We start from the raw sequence: 16,018 nt of genomic DNA on the forward strand, positions 1-16,018 counted from the left end.
GCTGGTCCCAGCTGCTGGGCAGGCTGAGTGTCCCAGGACAGCTCATGGAAGGATCTTTCCAGAAACTGGGGAAATGTGGGGATATACTTAGAGAAAAGCTCCTTCAATTCCATAGAATGATGTATTTGCAGGCAAAATGCACTATAAATCAAGTGTGAAGTCAAATCTCAGTGCACAAGAATGCTTCAAGAAGGCAGACTGAAGTGGTGATATCAAAATGTTTAAGAAGCTGCACATCCCTTCAGAAGGGGGCAGCTGCAGCCCCACTGTGAGACCTGAGACAGGAATGGCTCTAATATCATATTTATGAACAAGTAGTGCTCATGCAGTCATTCCTGAAGTTAATTGCTGGAAAGTATTAACTACCATCTGGCTGAAAAAATGAATTCTTACTTTTCAAATACCTTACAAATTTCCACTGCACTGGACAGCTGTTTGGAGCATTTCAGCAAAACCAGGAGCACAGTTAAAGAAAGGAAATGTAAAAGGAGTTATGCATTTGAATTTCTAGTACTGTAGAAAAATGTGCAATCACAGATTAACACATAACTAAATTCTCTCAAGTGAAAAATGTCATGTTTTGTGTGGAGAGAAAAAAAATCCAAACCAGTGTGGAAGCCAAGGGAATTCCTAATTTTTAATCTAGTTTGCCTCCCAAAGAGTATAAAGTAATTTTTATTTAAAATTATTTTTTATTTAAAATTATTTTTTATTTAAAACTGATGTGCATGCCAGCTTACTGTCAAGTGGAAAACAGGGATAGATATGCAAACTGCAGGACGTGCCTACATTCAGGTATCTTAAATATCTGGATTTCTTGTTTGCTGAAGATACACAAAAAACCCTAGAGCACAAGGTACAGTCAAGTTCATAAACTGCTCCAGAATTCACTCATGCTTTGTCCTTATCTGAAAGGATTTACAATTAAGTATGAGACAAGTCACTGAAAGTTATTATGAAAAGAAAGAAATTAAAGAAAAACAGTAAAGAGGGAAGTAAGAGTGTGCTTGTTTGGGGTTAGGAGTTCATCAACCTGATGGAGATGAGGCTGCTGCACCCCCATGACTCAGACCCAGCTGAAAGGAAGACTGAGAAACACAAAGAACCTCAAAGATCATCTCATTCCAACCCCCTGCCATGGGCAGGGACACCTTCCACCAGACCAGTTTGTTCAAAGACCCATCCAACCCAGCCTTGAACACTGCCAGGGATGGGGCAGCCACAGCTTCTCCAGACAACCTGTTCTGGGTCTCATCACTCTCACAGTGAGGAATTTCTTCCTAATATAAAAAATGTCCCCTTTTTTTCAGTTTGTACCCATTACTCCTTGTCCTATCGCTCACTGACAAGGAGTCCCTCTCTGGCTTTGCTGTAGGCCCCCTTTAGACACTGGAAATTTCCTGTGAGGTTTCCACACAACCTTCTCTGAACAGCCCCAAGTTCTCGGCCTGTTGAGCATTTGTGTATGTGTGAAAAACGCCAATCACTTGTTTTTAAAATTTTAAAAGTTTAATAGTAATAAAATGGTTATAAAAATAGTAATATAATTAGAGTAATAACAATTTGGACAATTAGGATTTAGAACAATACGAGACAATAAGAACAAAAAGTTATGGATGGTCCTGGTACATTTTTCTGGGCAAAATAAACCCAAAAAAGGACCCACATTAACAGAGGATTAACCCTTAAAAGCGATAGCCTGTTGCATATTCATACACCTCATACATGATGCATAAATTCCATTCAAACAAAGGATTTTGTCTGGTCAGTGTCAACTTCTTCCTCTGAAACCTAACAGCATCTTCAGGGCTGAGCAAGGCAGGAAGAACTCAGTAAGAGAGCAATAAATTCTTTTTCTCTGAAAGATTTAGGTGTCCTGTGGCTGCTATCTCAGTACGAGTCCTCTCTTAAAAAAAGTATCCTACATAATATAGTTTCTATTTTAACATTATGTTACAATATAAAACTATATTTAACACACTACTTAAGAAAATTAACACAGCATTACTTTCTAACATAACACATATAATATTCATTTTAATATTTGCAAAAAGCCAATCATAAAATACACATTTTTCACAGTATGCATGTACACATACACTGACGCACAGTGTGCATGCACCATGGTCCCTCCAGTTCCTGGCACCCCAAAAACATGGCCACAATGGAGCTCTGCCTCTTTTCCTGTGGCAGGCACCTGGCTTCTCACTCACAGGAACAGAACAGAGAGCCCCCTCAATCTGGAAAATGGTCAGGAATGGCGTTTAGTAAAAAGGGCAGACTGCAGTGATAGGATGTGCAGGGTATGATCAGACATTTGTACTGACCATGGTGTGCTACCAGCCTCTTTTATCCCCTTTTCTCTCCATTTCCCCACACTTTTCCCTCCCTTATCCACATTAATCCCTTGGTCTTCACAGCTTTCATTCTTCCTCTGAACATCTCGTGTGTCTTTCAAGACATTCTCTGAGACATGACATTCTTCAATAAAGACACTGAGGTGCTGGATTTTGTCCAGAGAAAGGCTATGGAGCTGGAGCAGGGTCTGCAGCACAAATTCCATGAGGAGCAGCTGAGGGAGCTGGGGGTGTTTAGCCCAGAGAACAGGAGGCTCAGGGGGACCTTACTGCTCTCCACAACTCCTGAAAGGAGGCTGCAGCCAGGTCAGTCTCTTCTCAGACAATCAGCAACAGGAGAAGAGGGCATGGCCACAAGCTGTACTGGTTGATGTTTTTGTGGGACATTAGGAAGAATTTCTTCACAGAAAGGATGATCAGACACTGGAACAGGCTGCCCAGAGAGATAGGGGAGTCACTGTCCCTGGAAGTGTTTGAGGAAGGACTTATGGACGTGGCAAAGTGGCATTGAGATTACATGCTGGTGTTTGGACTCAGTGACCTCGGAGTGTTTTCCAACCTAACAGATTCTGTGATTCCATGATTCTTGCACAATCTCAAGATATTTTTCCTGGTATCCCACGGGTGACCCAGAGCTGCTCCTGGAGATCCATCTCCAGGTGACTCTGCTGGGCCACAGCACTGGCTGCCAGCTGGACAAGGCCACTCGTGGGCCCCTTGGCCCCTGTAAGGCTTTCGGGGTCCCTTCTGCCATCCTTATTCCCTCTGTTCTTAACTCCTTCGTGCTAATGGAGATCAGCCTTCACTCAGTGCTCAACAGGCTGAGGGTGTGTTTTGCTTTCTCGGCCCTACGGGGCTCAAGCCATGTCTGCCCTGAATCATCACATCAGGGAGCCATTGCCAGAACCCGGCTGGCGATCAAATGCTTCTCGGGCAAGACCCAGACACAACCCCAAGCGCCTGCCCCTCTTCCATCTTCCCTCCCTCTCTCCCTTCCCGTCCCTCCCTCTCTCGGTCCGCAAGGGCCGGACGCGCACAGCTCTCGCGAGAGCTCCGGGCGCGCTCCCTTTCCGGCGCGTGGCACGGCGGTGGCGGTGGCCATGGCGCTCTACAACTTCAAGAAGATCACGGTGGTTCCGTCTGCCAAGGTACGGCCGCGCTCCCCCGCTCCTGCCCCGGCCCGGGCCCTGCTCTCAGTGCCCTCCGCACCGGGCAGTCCCTCCCGTTCCTCCCGCTCGGCGGTTTCAGAGGACCGCGCTGCCCTCCTGCCCCTTCCGCGGTGCCGGCGTGGTGTCGGGTTCGCCTGCTCCCCCTCCCGCGGGAGCCGTGGACTCGCCCGGGCTGGTGCTGCTGCGCCCGGCGGCCCGTACCACGTATAGTGTCGGGGGGGTCCTGTCAGGATCCCGAGCAGCGATCCTGAGGCCGCGCTTCTCCCTGCGGAGATGTCCCCACAAAAATCCCTCTTCTTTTCCAAACCTGCCTCATACCGAAACTCATCACACCGTCTTGCTTGAAAATAAAGTATTTTTCTAGTCGGAAGAAGGGGTTTTAAGCACGGTGAGGGGAGCTCCGGCAGGGCTCGGACTGGCCGGGCCGCGGTCCGTTGCAATAGAAACTGGACAGGGAATGTGCAAACTTCTTATTCCTGCCTGCCCTAAAACATGCTTGTCCCACTGTGGCTGTACTTAACTCCTCAGCGTGCTCCTTCTCGGAAATAAAATTGTTGCCTTTACAAGAACTTGACATTTTGTGTAATTAATCATGTTTCCTCGATTGCAGGACTTCATAGACTTGACATTGTCAAAGACTCAGCGAAAGACCCCAACTGTCATTCACAAACATTACCAAATCCATCGGATTCGACATTTTTATATGCGAAAAGTCAAATTTACTCAGCAAAATTACCATGACAGACTCAGTCAGATCTTAACAGATTTCCCGAAGTTAGATGTAAGTGTTTTCTCATTTGCTGATTTCTCTGTGTAGACAATTCGGCTGCTTTCAAGTAGATTTTACTGTGAGTCGTGGCAAAACTTGTACTGCAAAAGTTGTATGTTCCTGTGAAGAGCAGAAGTTAAGTTGTGCCCACGGATGGTCATTAAAGGCTGGAATTTACAAGCTTTTAGCTGATCAGATATGTTTGCCAGAAGTTGCTTTTAAATTAAGACAAAATATGGGGGTTTTGAGCATATTATGTCTGCCTATTTCTTCTTTGTGTGTGCATATGGAAATTCTGCTTATGTTTAATCTTCCCAAGGAAATACCAAGAAATATAATATATCATATTGCTTTCCATCTTCAGGAGTTAATTTGACAATATAACTGTTGTCCTTGACCCCATAAAGGGTGGGGTTAGAAACACAGTATTAACTTCCAACAACTGCAACTCTATGCATGTGCCCAGTGGGACTTTTTTATGTGCAGTTTTCTGCACAGATTGAAATTATTCACCTGTTAAATTGTTTTTCTTGATAATTTCATATCCAGTGAGTGTTGCTCCAGAATTCACAGAAATATCTTCTGTGTTTTTTTTTAACATCATGTGATGAAATTTCTTCAGGTAAATACATAACTAGCAGAAATACTCTACATAAAAGATTTGTACCGGAGATGCCATTTCCTTGAAAAGTTAGGGATTTATTTGGGCATTAAAAAAGCCCTTTTTTGTCCAGGCTTGTATAGAATGTAATGCAGCACTCAGAAAAGAAAGTAATTAATTGTATTGCTGTGTTTCTGCTATAATATGAATTTCCTCTTAGAGACAATTTCTGTTGGCTTCTTGCAATTTTTTACTTAAAAAAAGACTTCAAAGTTGTACTATGAAGTATTTTAGAAAGCAGAAGATCAACTGGAAACTCTGTATGAATAAGTCAAAGATCTGTTTGCAGAAGAAATTCAGAGCAGTTAAGATTAATGCATTTAATGACCAAGCAGATTATTTTTCTTACATAAGTTGGTAATGAAAATTGTTTGGCTTTTAGTGTCACTTGTGTTAGTGTCATTTGTTCTCCAGTCCATTGTTGTGGAGAAAAAAAAGAACTGACATTGAAGAAGTTACATTGAAGAACTTACACTGAAGAAGAAATAAACATCTTGGAGTAAGAAAATAAGAGACTTAATATCAGATTCTGCTTTTAACTTAACAAAACTGCTTTTAGCTGCTTTTTTAACTGCCTTTTAAGCTTTCTGCTATTAACTTAACAAAAAATTCTGCATTTGTTTTAGGATATTCATCCTTTCTACGCAGACCTGATGAATGTCCTGTATGACAAAGACCACTACAAGCTGGCTTTGGGGCAGATCAATATTGCCAAGAACCTGATTGACAAGTAAGGGCTGTTGATTTCTCTGGTTTTGCTGTGGCTGGGGGATTGTGGCTGACCTGTGCTCATCTCATTTCTCTGGTTTTGCTGTGGCTGGGGAATTGTGGCTGTCTGTGACTGTGTTCACAGGAGTGCCAGGTTGAGGGAGGAGATGAGGATCTGACTCCATGTTTCAGAAGGCTGATTTATTATTTTATGATATATATTATATTAAAACTATACTAAAAGAATAGAAGAAAGGATTTCATCAGAAGGCTAGCTGAGAATAGAAGAAAGAATGAATAACAAAGGCTTGTGGCTCAGAGAGTCCGAGCCAGCTGACTGTGATTGGCCATTCATTAGAAACAACCACATGAGACCAATCACAGATGCACCTGTTGCATTCCACAGCAGCAGATAATCATTGTTAACATTTTGTTCCTGAGGCTTCTCGGCTTCTCAGGAGGAAAAATCCTAAGGAAAAGATTTTTTAGAAAATATCATGGCTACAGCTGACCTGTGCTCATCTCATTTCTCTGTTTTACCCATACCTGGGGGATGGTTGGCTGACCTGTGCTCATCTCATTTCTCTGGTTTTGCCCGTGCTTGGGGGTGGTTGGCTGACCTGTGCTCATCTCATTTCTCTGTTTTACCCATACCTGGGGGATGGTTGGCTGACCTGTGCTCATCTCATTTCTCTGTTTTACCCATACCTGGGCCATTGTGGCTGATCTGTGCTCCCTGTGCCTGCAGTGTGGCCAAGGACTACGTGAGGCTGATGAAGTACGGCGACTCCCTGTACCGCTGCAAGCAGCTCAAACGCGCCGCCCTGGGCCGCATGTGCACCATCATCAAGAGACAGAAACAGAGCCTGGAGTATTTGGAGCAAGGTGGGTGTTACATATGGGCTGAAAAAAGGCACCTGAATTGGGTATAAAATTTATTAGGCTTAGTAGCATTTAGAAGAATGTGTTTCGTACAGGTTACAGATCCAGGAAACACAGGAACGGTTTTAAAAATCCCCAAAAACTTAGTGTTTATTTCTCAACAAAGTAGTTTTCTCTTTGAATATTTATTAGCTTTTATAGTATCACTAACAGTGATTAAACTTTTTCTTTGTTTAAAAGTCACAGGCAGTCTTTTACCTACCATTCTTTTCACTAACATGTATGTGAAAAATGTTGCTAAAGATTTTGCAGACATTGCTCCTTACTTCAGACTTATCAGTCCTTCAGGTTACGTTGCCCAACTTGGTGGAGTCATTCTAGCTGTAAGACAGTGGTCTTCATCTATTTCAGATATTTCTTAAATTTTATATTTGTCGTATGTAGATACTTGTGAAGTCTGCAAATTATTACATACTTCCATAAATGATCATATATCAGAAATGTTACTAATTTTTAGGTAAACAATTCAGCATACGTATAGTTATTCAATCTCAGTAAAACTTAAATTATCAGAGATACTTAAAAAATCTTTTTCACATTTCAGTGCGACAGCATTTGTCTCGTTTGCCAACCATTGATCCCAATACACGAACTCTTCTGCTGTGTGGCTACCCAAATGTTGGGAAATCCAGCTTTATAAATAAGGTATGTGTGTGGTTTTTCTATAGATAATATTGAGATACAATTTAATTAAAATAAGTTTTAAACAATTTGATATAGTTGTGGCAGAGTCTCATGTGAGCAGTAGCAAGTTCAAATGTGTGAGTAGAGGTTGAATTAAATTCCTGGAGGAATAAATGGAAAGTTTTGATAGATTTTACTCTTAAAAATCCTTATCTTTTCCAAAATAGCAGCCCATTAGCATATTTTCTGATAGACAAATACTTGCAGAGAAGCTAGAAAAACCAATTTTTAGCTCTTTTTTTTTTTACCCCATAGCAAAGACAGTGCATTATAATTAGAATATACTGCTTGCAACTTCAGGAATTTTTAAATAAATGTGTGTGACTAAATCTTGTTTTAAGGTTACAAGAGCAGATGTGGAAGTGCAGCCTTATGCCTTTACCACGAAATCTCTCTTTGTGGGACATATGGATTATAAGTATCTACGTTGGCAGGTAAGAACTGTTACTATTTTGCAGTTCCTTGAAGAAGTGAGCTGGTTATAGCCTGATTTGCCTTTTTGCCATGGGAGGTGCCTTTTTCTGTCTTGATCAGACAGGCTGTGTCTGACAGCTGCTGTGCAAGGTGCAGTGTGCCAAGTGAGAGCAGCAGTCAAAACTTGTTCTAAAAATGTACATGCATGGGTCTGTGTTCTGTTGGAGGGAAGATGGGAAATGGAATTATTGACTAATGCCAGATCACTTTTTATCATTCTCAAATTCTGGGCTGGGTAGGGGCAGAATTTTCCCTTGCTTTGCAATACTTGGAGTGTTGGTTATGAAACATCATTCTTCTTCCATTTCTACATTTTCACATTCCCAGTTTGGCAGAGCTCACAGTTCTATTTGTGACAGAAAGGAAAAACTGTCGCTGTCTTAAAAAAGACAATATAGATGAACAATCAACCACGTGTTCTGCAACAGCTGATCAGTAACACCTGGCTGAATGATGTTAATTTTAGGTGGTGGACACTCCTGGTATTTTGGATCACCCCCTGGAGGACAGGAACACCATTGAGATGCAGGCTATCACTGCCCTGGCACATCTGCGTGCGGCCGTGCTCTACGTCATGGATGTGTCTGAGCAGTGTGGGCACAGCCTGGAGGAGCAGGTGGAGCTCTTCAGAAATATCAAGCCATTGTTTGCTAACAAGGTGAGTTTTGTTCACATTATTAACAAACCCCAGGGCTTTATAACATGGTAACTTGAATTAAGATTTTTTTTTTTGCCTTTTTATCAGCCACTTATAATTGTTGCAAACAAATGTGATGTGAAGAGGATTTCAGAACTTCCTGAAGACAGCCAGGTTAGAATACTTCACTCACCTCTTTGTCTTCTGATGTGTACAAAAATACTGTGTGTGCATTGTGGATGATTATAATTTTTATTGGGCAAAATCTTTTACATGATCATTCCTCTATTGAACTGCTCTAATTGTGCAGTGGGAGGTAGCTTTGCAGGTCTCAACCCCATCTTTCTTTAGTACTGTCTAATGTAGTCCTTGCCTAAGTATTGTAAATGCCAAACAGAAGGCAGGTTCTTAATTGTTTCAGAAATCTCTGATGGTGTGAGAACTTACAATTACTGCTTTAATTGGAAGTTAGACAATAGCTTTACTCAATAATCCTTTCAGTGACAGGCACAGTGAGCACTAGACTCAGAGGTCTTGCTGAACAGTTGCAATAAAAGGTCCTACAGGTTTAATTCAGTTGTATCTACAGGCTAAATTTTATCTACAGGCTAAAGCACATAGAACTTGTGTCTCTCTCCCTTTTTTTCTTTTTCTCTTATGGGTCATTTATAGGTGCCTTTTTTATTTGCTTATAAAATAAGGAAGAGATTAAATAGAACTATAATTGCAAGCTTCCTGTCATCTTTTTAGAAACACCTTCTAATAAAATAGTAATGCATTGTAGGTATTGATATTGGATTAAGATTTCTGGTCTTTATGTATTGTGGTATATTAAGAAATGCACATGATGTCATTATTTGGGTTAATTTTTCAATTTTAGAAAATATTTGAAGCTTTTGAAGCAGAAGGATTTTCTGTAATAGAGACAAGTACACTAACTGAAGAAGGTGTAATCCAAGTTAAAACAGAGGTAGGTGCATTCTCTTAGTTTCATCCCAAATGAACAGCTAACATCTTGCTTCGCTTTATGAGTAAAATCTCAGTTAGACTGCATTATAGACTGCATTATATAAGATAAACTTCAAAAATGTTTTCCTTGTTGTACCTCAAGTGAGCTTGGGTGAAAATGGAAAGTAATGTTGGAATAATTTTTTTAAAATTGTGACTTTTTTCGGAGTCCTATTAAAAAACTATATCTGCATATGCATCTTCCCAGCATGCTTTTAATATAAAATATTTTGATGCTTTCTTGAGAGGTAGAGGTATAAGACACAAAGAGAGTAAGATGTGAAGCCAGATACCTGGGATTGAATGGCTGCAGCGTCATTTGCTGTGTCTGAAAGTCTTTGTTCCTCACCTTACCTTGCCATGTGCCCTCTCAGGCCTGTGACAGACTGCTGGCCCATCGTGTTGATACTAAAATGAAAGGAAATAAAGTGAATGAAGTACTGAATAGATTACACTTGGCCATGCCAACCAAAAGAGATAACAAGGTAGGCTACATGTTTACACTATTTATTGTATTTCCCAATACTTCTTAAATAGGATAAGAATTCTGTCATTGTAATCTGCAAACAGATTGATATGATGAAGTTTTCTAATCTATCGCCTGTAAGTGCCTTTCCTGCTGGGAGCTTGGGATTTTGTATTCTTCAGAAATACATTACAGTGCAGCTAGTGATTTATATCAGTGTGAAAAAACTGATGTGAACTTTTCCTTTTGTTTTTGGGGTGGATTTGTTCCAGGAGCGACTGCCTTTTATACCTGAAGGAGTAGTAGCTCGTAAGAAGCGCATGGAAGTGGACACTCCCAAGAGGAAATTGGTAAGTGGCATCTCTAAATCAGGAAATCAGCAGCTGGATTTTAAATTTGCTGTGTTAGTCCATAGCTTCTAAATTAAATGGTATCTAAAGCCATGTATGTCTTTGCAGGAGAGAGATATTGAACTTGAAATGGGAGATGATTATATTTTGGATCTGCAGAGTAAGTATTAGATAAGAATTGGTATTACCATTATTATTGCTAAATTACCATTATAAGTAAAGTGTGGCTATTCAGCCTTAAGGGGAATACCTAAACCTGACTCCTTTCAACTAGTTGCCAGTGCCACCATTTCAGTGCATACTATCCTTCTGTTCCAGAACTGGAGATCTTTACTGATGTGTTTTGTGGTGTTACTCAGTTGTTTCCCATTTTGGAGTCACAGACATGAAACAGCTGCTCTGATGATTCAAGTGATTTTTTCTTTCCATTCTGTATTATAGTACTTCATTAATTTCTGATGCTCTCTTTGTTAAGAAAGTATCAATATGAGAGAGAACTGCATGTGTTGTGTTTCAGCTGGGTTTTTGTTGCCTGGCATGTCTTGGGGCAGTGGTTCATGCCATCACTGAGCAATATTTGGCTCAGTGATGTAGTAGGATGGAGATCAGAAATATTTGTGAATATAGCAGAGGTGCTGCCAAATTCTTAGGAGTAGGGCACTTCTTTTGTGTATGTGTTCTGAGTGTTGTTTTTTGTCAGGCAACATTATTTGAAATTAATTTTTGTCTCTTTATCAACTTTTGTTGTATTTTTAAGAATACTGGGACTTAATGAATTCATCTGAGAAATATGATAAGATTCCAGAGATATGGGAAGGCCATAATATACTTGACTACATTGATCCTGATATAATGAGAGTGAGTTTTTCAATTTTTGCTTTACACTTTTCTTTCCTCTTTATCTCTTGTTTGTTTAATGTCAATTACCATTTGTAGATTAAAAACAATGTATCCTGAGAACCTGTTCTTTTTTTGCATTGTCTGCAATTGTCATGGGAAAATGTACTAGTTTTTGAATGATAAAGGACAGAATTTCAGAAGAATGGAAAATTGCTTCACCTTGTCAGAATGATCTTAACTGTTCCATTCTAAAATATGAGGTTTGCACTAGAAGTTATATTTCTTTGTTCTTTGACTACAGCTACAGGAATGTAGCTATCAAACTTTATGTATTTTTAATAATATGAAATTAATCCATCAGATTTATGTCTGTGGAGGAAATGGACTGAATGCTCAATTTGTAAGATGTAAGATCCAAACAGTCACTGTTTGGATTTCCTGCTGGTTGTCAAGGAGGAGTGGTGAGTGCAGCCCATGGAGCCTGCCAGTTATGCTGTTGGGTTCCTGTGAATTGCTGGTGTCCTGGACTCATGTTGAATGTCAGAAGAGAAGGGTTTTTCAGTCTGTTTCCAGAAATGGCACAGCAAGCACAGCTCACAGGACAGTACAGCTGCTTTCACACCCTGGGCAGCTTTGGGCAGCCACACAAATTTAGCCAAGTGTTGATGTGGAGTGATGGAGTGAGTCTGCACAGCAGTGTGTCCATGGGTTCACAGTGATCTCTGTCACCAGCCCCTTTTGTGTGGTTATCAGGCAAAGTAGTTCCTTCTTTGAAGGGCCTGTGTGCTGTCATGGCCCAGGACCATGTACAAATATGATGTTGAGGATTGTAAGTCAAGGATCTGATCTCCATTTTACCTCTTCAAAATCTAAGAAACTGGAAGAATTGGAGAAAGAAGAAGAGCTGAGAGAAGCTGCTGGAGAATATGACAGTGAACCAGAAAGTGAAGATGAAGAAATGATGGAAATCAGACAATTGGCAAGGAAAATCCGAGAAAAGAAGAAACTGAAAATCCTGCAGTCAAAGGAGAAAGATGTTCATGGTCCAAGGATGCCCAGAACAGCTAAAAAGGTGAGTGTAGAACATGTTCTGTAAAAAATCTTGCTGCTATGTAAGAGCATCATGAAAGCTTGTTTCACTGTTGGATAGTGGAACTGATGCCTTTTGCTCATACTTGGCCCTGTCACTGCTTGCTCCCTTCTGTTCTCCCAAGAGTTCTGGGCACTGCTTAGCTGAGGAGGGATAGTAACCCTTTTTTTGTGTGTCACATAAGTGAGTCTTGTGTAAAACTCCATATGTATTTCAGAAAATTGGATTGTTTCATTGTATATTGTCTGTTTGCTTAAAATTCAAATAATGCTAAGAATTAGACAATTACTTAAAATCACAGTAATTTACACACATCTGGAAAAGGTGATGTGTCTCTTTAGTAGCCAGGTAATCACTGTATCTGGTGGCAGAGTCTCTTCTGACCAGTCCAGGACAACTGCAAAGTAATAAACTGATAACTGGACATTTGAGAAAATGAATCTAGCTGCTGTTGCCCCCAGGATCTCTTACCTTTTCAGAATGTGTGCCTTTTGGGAGAAAAGGAAACATTTTTGACCAAACTGGCTCTCCTTGTCAGCTTCCTCCCAAAAAGGCAAACTAATTATATGATCTTTGGGAAATGTTGGGCCACTGGAGTCTTGTGAAGCAGAATTTATGGGTGCAAAAAATGAAATGTGAAGGTAGGACATCAATGACCTGTGTGTGGGTGTGATAAAGCCAGTAATATAAAGTGAATGTAATGACTTGTGGTGATATATTAAGACAAAAAGTAAGGTGGAAGGATTTTTTTTTAAAAGAACTGTGTTTTCTTAACTGTGTTTTTACAGGTCCAGAGGAAGGTGTTAGAGAAAGAAATGACTGATCTTGGACTTGACATGACTAATAAAGATGATGTAAGTTTTTGCTCATTGAACATAATACTTGTTTAAAAGAGACTTAGATTTCTTTGAGCACAGTTGAAATGCTTTTTAAAGTTGGCACAAGAGAGAGGTGGGTTCTATTAAGGATGGATTAGGAACTGCAGATGAGGCAGTTGCTACTGGAATTTTTTGAGTAATGTGATCAAAATAGGTTGTATAAGCTGAAAAACTAACATTTATCAACAATGTGCACTGCTTTCTTGGAATTTGTGTAGGATTCAAGAAGAGGCTTAGGTAAGCATACTTCTTAATTTTCAAGTCTGCTTTGTTGGATGAGACTCTACTATGTCAGAAATAGTAATAGCAACAGATCAGGCCTATCTTTTTGTAGTTCATTAATTCCACGAGCTGTAAGTTTTTGAGGGCAGCTGGCATTTTTAAATGTAAGGCAGATAAAGTACTTCATCAGAGACTGGCCTCCAGGAGAAATTTTAACATAAATGAAAAAAACCCAAAACATTTTGTACAGCAAATCCAGCAGTATTACAGCTCCCTGGATCTTGAGATCTCTAATTCTTTAGCTATACAAGGAGGTAGGAAACAAGAGCTGTCAACATTACACATCTGAAGCAAGCATTTATGGTTCTCAGAGCTGCTCTGCCATGTTGATGTAGGAGCAATGTAGAAATGTAATACTTATGTTATACATGATCAGTCTTTATGACTGAAATTCTTTAGGGCTTTGCCCAGTGCACAGGACATTAATCAGGGTAGGCTTCGTCATTGCTATTTTGCTGTTGCAAAATTACTTAAGTGTTGCTCTCCATTAATTTGTATCTTTTTATTGATTAGTTATGAGTCTACTCCACCCAAAGAAAAAAGCCAGTTAGTAATTGTGGAGGATAAAAGCTAAATGAAATGTGAATGTTCCTGTAGGACAGAGAGACAGTGACCAATATCTGTCAAGATCTTTACGTTACCATGGAATAACCAATATAATTTATCACAGCAATCCACTTCCTGTATTTCCTATGACTCTGACTAGAAATGAGCTGATTGTTTCTGGCTTTAGGCTTAGATGATGGTTTCAATTTCAGGCCCATTACGTGAGGAGGTCGCGCAGCACCACGAGGAAGCGCAAGCGCGACGAGTCGGAGACGCCGCGGTCGGTGTCGCGCAGCCGCAGCTGCTCTCGCACGCCACGGGACGTGTCCGGCCTCCGGGATGAAAAGGTTTGTTATTTACCTGTTCTCACCTGCTGGGCAGCTCTACCAGCATGGTTACACCTAGAGCAGCTCCTGGGGAACTTCAGAGTAGGCTGGCTATGTTTGTCCAGAGTTCATGCTTGGTCTCCCTGCAGCTCCATCATCTTTTCATTTGGACTCTGTTTCTCTACTTCCTTCTCACAAATAACATAGACCATTATTATCTATAATAATATAGACCAAAGAAGTATATTTAAATTCTTGTCTCTAAATGCAAATCTGAAGGAAGAATTCTGCAGACTGTGGAGTTCCACCTGTAGTAAGTGAGGAATTGCAGGCACAGCATGGTTGTGTGTTAGTGCACTGGAACGTTTTGCTAAGGAGGGTTAGTGTCACTTCGATAGTGTCACAGTGATACTGCTCTGGAGTCGGTGTTAATGTCCTTTATAAAACCATCCAGCTCAGTTGGTTTTCTTAAAGGTGTGGGTTTTCTTAAAACTTGTTCCCTGAGTTACTGAGGAAGTTACTCTGCATGTTTGTATGTGTGTTTGTTTTAAAATAGATGGTGAAGAAGGTCAAGATCATGGCAAAGAAAGCTCAAAAGAAAATGAATCGCCTGGGCAGGAAAGGAGAGGCAGACAGGCACATTTTTAACTTGAAGCCAAGACATCTGCTGACTGGGAAGAGGAAATCTGGCAAAACACAGAGAAGATAAGCAGTCTTCTGAATCAAGATTAAAAACTAATAAAAAGATCAATTTAAAATCAAAATTAAATTTATTAAAACTAATTTCTAGTCCTGTCATCCTTTTTGGTAATACTTGGTGTTTAAGTGTGTGTTTTATGTTCATGGTTAAGATACTTCAAGCTCAGTATTTCAGTATCTTGAAATTTCCCAATTCTAGTGGCAGAAACCATTATAAACCCATAAAAATACTTTCTTCCATATTCTTATTCCTGACTTTCATGTATCAGTAAAGTGTTTCTATTTCTATACAAACCTAATTTAAATGAGGTTAAGTCTAGAAATGTGAACACCTTGTTAAACTACCATTATAAAAAATGCCTGGGTTCAGTAAGGTTTGGATTACTGCATGCAGATAATCCTTTGTGATGAGTTTGTGGCACTGGTGAAGGCTGAAATGGGGGGAAGTAACAGCATCACGATCTATACAAAGTTTGTGTTTGTGCACTGAAGCACGGGAGCAATGCTGCCACTTCACTGAGCTACAGGGGCACTGGGGGAGAAACTGCAGTTCTAGTACTGACCTGCCACCTGTAATGGGAAGGTTACACCTTACAACCCTGAATATTTCAGATTATTATTTCAGATATGTAGAGAAAAAGGATCAGACTGAAATTTTGTGCCAAGCACATGCTACTGTCATCCTTGGCTTAGCAAGACATTTTCTCTTCGGGACCTGATAGACAAAATTCTGTATCTGCTCAAGGCAAAATATATTGTCAAATGGGAGATATTTTCTTTTTGTCCCTACTTGGTCAATGATTACATAGAAGTTTGTAAAATTATGCATTATAAATGTGTTGCTTGAACAGTACATTTCAAATCCATGTTAAAAATTAACACATGCCCCCCAAAAAATAAGGAGGAAGAAAGAGCCCTCACATCACTACTTTTTGAAATACAGCCAGTGACTGCTCAGATGTCAGATTTTGCAGCATGTGTAAATTCATGGAGCTGCTCTCATCTACTTTGTGTAATACATCCAGAATTAAAGTATACTGTAATCCTGCAAAGAAGACCAATGCCAAGAAAAACTGAGGGGCTTTAAGAACTGTTAAACAAAAGTTTTCTTTCAGCTTCTGTATGCACAGGG

General features: G+C 40.3%; 1 protein-coding gene across 1 annotated transcript; it reads left to right on the top strand.

Annotated features, from left to right (window-relative positions):
* Positions 1–3,387: 3,387 nt before the first annotated feature.
* GTPBP4 (GTP binding protein 4) lies at positions 3,388–14,970 on the top strand. Its single transcript, XM_059468317.1, has 17 exons — positions 3,388–3,505; positions 4,137–4,307; positions 5,583–5,686; positions 6,413–6,549; positions 7,151–7,251; positions 7,632–7,724; positions 8,231–8,422; positions 8,510–8,575; positions 9,282–9,371; positions 9,784–9,894; positions 10,148–10,225; positions 10,334–10,385; positions 10,983–11,083; positions 11,940–12,137; positions 12,944–13,009; positions 14,074–14,208; positions 14,744–14,970. The coding sequence occupies exons 1-17, from the start codon at positions 3,458–3,460 to the stop codon at positions 14,894–14,896; spliced, it is 1,896 nt and encodes a 631-aa protein (XP_059324300.1). The 5' UTR covers positions 3,388–3,457; the 3' UTR covers positions 14,897–14,970.
* The last annotated feature ends 1,048 nt before the right edge of the window (positions 14,971–16,018 follow it).

This window comes from Ammospiza nelsoni, chromosome 1, assembly GCF_027579445.1.
Source record: "Ammospiza nelsoni isolate bAmmNel1 chromosome 1, bAmmNel1.pri, whole genome shotgun sequence".
Lineage (NCBI taxonomy): Eukaryota > Metazoa > Chordata > Aves > Passeriformes > Passerellidae > Ammospiza > Ammospiza nelsoni.